This window comes from Miscanthus floridulus, chromosome 8, assembly GCF_019320115.1.
Source record: "Miscanthus floridulus cultivar M001 chromosome 8, ASM1932011v1, whole genome shotgun sequence".
NCBI lineage: Eukaryota > Viridiplantae > Streptophyta > Magnoliopsida > Poales > Poaceae > Miscanthus > Miscanthus floridulus.
In genome coordinates, this window is record NC_089587.1 from 155,572,134 (window position 1) to 155,576,249 (window position 4,116).

The 4,116-nt window shown below is 49.0% G+C and overlaps 1 protein-coding gene across 1 annotated transcript; it reads left to right on the plus strand.

The window, feature by feature from the left end:
* Nucleotides 1–643: 643 nt before the first annotated feature.
* Nucleotides 644–2,635, plus strand: LOC136470049 (uncharacterized). Its single transcript, XM_066468021.1, has 2 exons — nt 644–721; nt 2,318–2,635. The coding sequence occupies exons 1-2, from the start codon at nt 644–646 to the stop codon at nt 2,633–2,635; spliced, it is 396 nt and encodes a 131-aa protein (XP_066324118.1).
* Nucleotides 2,636–4,116: the final 1,481 nt, after the last annotated feature.

A 4,116-nucleotide genomic window follows, 5' to 3' on the forward strand; every position in this document is an offset into this window, starting at 1 on the left:
TGCATACCAGAATGCCATCCACCACCTCTTTGTCGACCACGTCGAGCGCGACCACATCACTGGCCTCTACATGATCGACCTGACTGACTCCAGTCAGCCTGCGTCCATGGTCAACATGGTGGCTATTTGCTAGCTTTCGGATGAACCCTCTCTTCCAACCGAATCTCTCCACAATGTTCTGAACGAGAGCCCTGATGATTATTTTGAGGGCTCAAGCAAGACCATATCAAGCTACCCAACTTTCCCTCCCAGGATTGGGGGCATGATTTTCCATGTCAGCCATGATAGCGTCACCAAGGATGGAAAAACCACTAAAGAGCGCGAAGGTCATCTAGCGAAGAACGCTGATTGCCGTCGCCAAGATGCTGAAGTAGCCCAAGGGGGCGACAAGGATATTTGTGGTCCACCCCGTCATCAACATAATCTAGAGGAGGCATTTGACATGGTGGGCGACCAACCAATCTACTAGACTCCAAGCGCCAACTAGCTGTTGCTTTCAACAAGCTCGACAAACTCCCTCACACTCCAGAGGCCGAGAAGGTCCGAGCACATATCATAGCAGCACAAGTCCAAGTCAACGAGTTCCGAAATGACACCCCATCTTATTCCACCGCATCAGTTCATAGCCGCTGCTCCCACCACAATGGAGGAGGCTAGCATCGCAGCGCTGAGGGCCCTCGACCTCAGGCTAGAGGTCCTTATGTCTATAGAGGATCTAGAGGTAACTACGAAGCTCATTCATGCCACGATGGCCTCCCACCGCACCCAAGGAGGTCGGGGAGGCAACCGCAACTAGGACGTCAATCAACCCCTCCCTTATGACCTTCATGATCACATCAATGCCAGTGCAGATGTCTGCGGCCGCATCGAAAATAGTAGGTCCACACGCTACGAAGCAGAGATGGAGCATCGCTAGCAATTCGATGCCAAACATGAGGGATTTGCTGCCCTTCAAGTGCCACTTCCCACCGGCGCATTAGGACTTTGCCCCTTCATAGAAAGGCTCCGAGCCATCCGATGGCCTGTGGGTTTCAAGGTTCTTGGTGTTAACACCTATGACAGAAAGGCTAACCTTGCTCAGTGGCTAACTCTATATGAGATTGTTGTGAGAGCCACAGGTAGAGACAAAGATGTCATGCAAACTATCTACCCATCATGCTTAACCAGTCTATGAACAACTGGCTCATCAACCTATGGGAGAATTCCATCTGATCTTGGGATGACCTCAAGAAAGTATTCACCGATAATTACATGGCTACATGCGAGCAGCCTGGCACCAAGTATGACCAGGAGAAGCTTCATCAATCCTTTGAGGAGTCCCTATGTGACTTCATTAGGTGTTTCTCGGAGACAAGAAATTCCATTCCCATCATCATTGACATCGAGGCCATGGCCACTTTCACCAAAGGACTCCGGCATGAGCAACTCCATGGCAAGTTGTATCACAAGAGGCCCACAACCAGTGGTGAACTAATACAAACAACAAATCGGTATGCTGACACCGAAGAAGCCGAACGGGCTACCTGCTTCGCTCACCACCAATGCCACGACGATGACCATTGTGAAGACAGGCGCTACGACGACCATGACCACCACCGTGATGACCAAGACCACCATGATGACTGTGACCGCCACCAAGATGATCGTGAGCCCCGGCGTGATGACCGCCCAGATAGCTTGAGAAGCAAACAAGGCCACCGTCACTTGCCTAATAACTCCGTCAACACCATCAATGCCCGTGCCAAGTGCACCTAGGATGTTGATTTTAGCAAGCTGCTAGATGGCCCATGCCCTATCCACAAGGATGCCAAGCACACCATGTGAGAGTGTAGGGGCCTAAAGACAGCGCCCGGTGGTGAATCATCAAAGAAACCATGGCATGATGATGATGAGACCAAAGACAGTCAAGGCGGAGAATGAGGCAAGATAAGGGCCCAACCTACTAGGACCCCACCAAGACCATCACCACCATCTTTGGTGGGAAAGCTATCTCTGAAGGCAAGTAGGAGCAGAAGCTTGTAGCCCGATGTGTCATGTCGGTTGCTACATATGATGGCCCCGTCGCTGATCCCAAGTACCTCAGCTGGTCGGAGTACCTAATCACCTTCTCTAGGGCCAACTAGTGGTCAGATAATCCATACCCCAGGCATTTCCCACTCGTCCTAGATCCCATCATCAAGGATGTGCGCTTCTAGAAGGTCCTCTTTGATGAAGGGAGTGCCCTCAACATCCTATTCGCTGGGTCCCTAGAGGAGCTAGGGATCAAGAAAGAAGACCTTACCCCCATGGACTCTTTGTTCTAGGGGATCATTCCTAGAAAAGCGTCCTGCCTCTAGGGCAGATTACACTGCCGGTACAATTCGGCACTACCAAGCACTTCTACGTTGACTACGTCAACTTCCTGGTTGTTGACTTCAACACGACGTACCATGCCATCCTTGGCCGACCAGCACTGGCCAAGTTTATGGCCATGCCACACTACACGTACCTGGTGTTGAAGATGCCAATGGAGCAGGGGGTCCTCTCCCTAAGCACCAACCTCGACATCGCCTACTCCTACGAGAAGGAAAGCTTCATGCTCACCGAGGCTATGGACATCTCCATCCGCATGCAAGACTGCCTCATGTCTTCATAGTAGATTTCCTCGTAGGACCTAGAGATCCCAATCATGGAGGCTGCCCGAGCGTCAACCAAGTCTAAGGAGGTGAATGAAGTGGTCCTCATCCCTGGTGACCAGTCTAAGACTACTCGGATCGGGGCCGACCTCGATCCCAAATTGGAAGACACGCTCGTCAGCTTCCTAAGGGAGCATGTTGATGTGTTTGCATGGAAACTGGTGGACATGCCCAGCGTGCCTTGGGAGCTGATCGAGCACTCCTTAAATGTCTTGGTGACCACCAAGCCGATCAAACAGAAGCTTCAATGTTTCACACAGGACAAAAAGGAGGCCATTAGGGTAGAAATAACCCAGCTTTTAGCTGCCGGCTTTATCAAAGAGGTGGATCATCTGGAGTGGTTAGCCAACCCAGTTATTGTAAGAAAAAAGAATAAAGAATAAAGAATGGAGAATGTGCGTTGATTACACCGATCTCAACAAACAATGCCCTAAAGACCCCTTCGGCTTACCTTGCATTGATAAGGTCATAGATTCTACAGCCAATTGAGAGCTCCTGTACTTTTTAGATTGCTACTCTAGTTATCACCAAATCGCGTTGAAGGAAGAAGGCCATATTAAGACATCATTCATTACGCCCTTCGGCGCCTATTGCTACATGACCATGTCCTTTGGGCTCAAGATCATGGGTGCAACTTATCAAGGAGCCATCCAGCGCTGCCTCAAGGACCAGATCGGGAAGAACATCGAGGCTTATGTCGATGGCGTGGTGGTTAAGTCTAAGACTGCCGACACCCTCATCATTGACCTCACCAAAGTTTTCAAAGCCCTAAAAGTATATCGATGGAAGCTGAATCCCACTAAGTGCATTTTTGGCGTTCCATCCGGTATCCTGCTAGGAAACTAAAACGACCCCAATTTCCACGAAGGGAAATCCACAGCGTCGAAGTGTAATAAGACCATTGTAGATCATATTACCCAAATTCTACTCGAATATCACAGCCATACAACGATAATATCAGAGTACAAATAGTGTGGAATTACATAAATTATTACATCACCGCATTGGCGGAATCAAAAGTAGCATTCATTCAGAATAGCTTGAAGATAAGATCGCCAAACTTGAGCATAGGAAGAATCCCTCAACCATCAAACTCTTCGGAGCTATACTCCTCAGCAGAACCTGTGTGCCAAAATTTATCAGTACGATTTGTACTGGCCACTCCCAACCCTATGAGCATTGCTTTGTGGAAATTGGATGCAAGTTGGATATAATCAAAAGGAACCTATAAGGCTAGGGTTTCCTATGCATTTAGCATATCAAGTATATATAAAAGTATAGTCAAGTTTTAACACCATTCCCACACACAATCCACCCCTTTTCCATTCTAGAGCCAGGTTTCGATCCTGGGATCGATATACCACCATCACCACACCATCACCATACCATAACCATACCATCGCTCAGTCAATAGGCCAACTCCCTCTCAGCACTTTCTCAA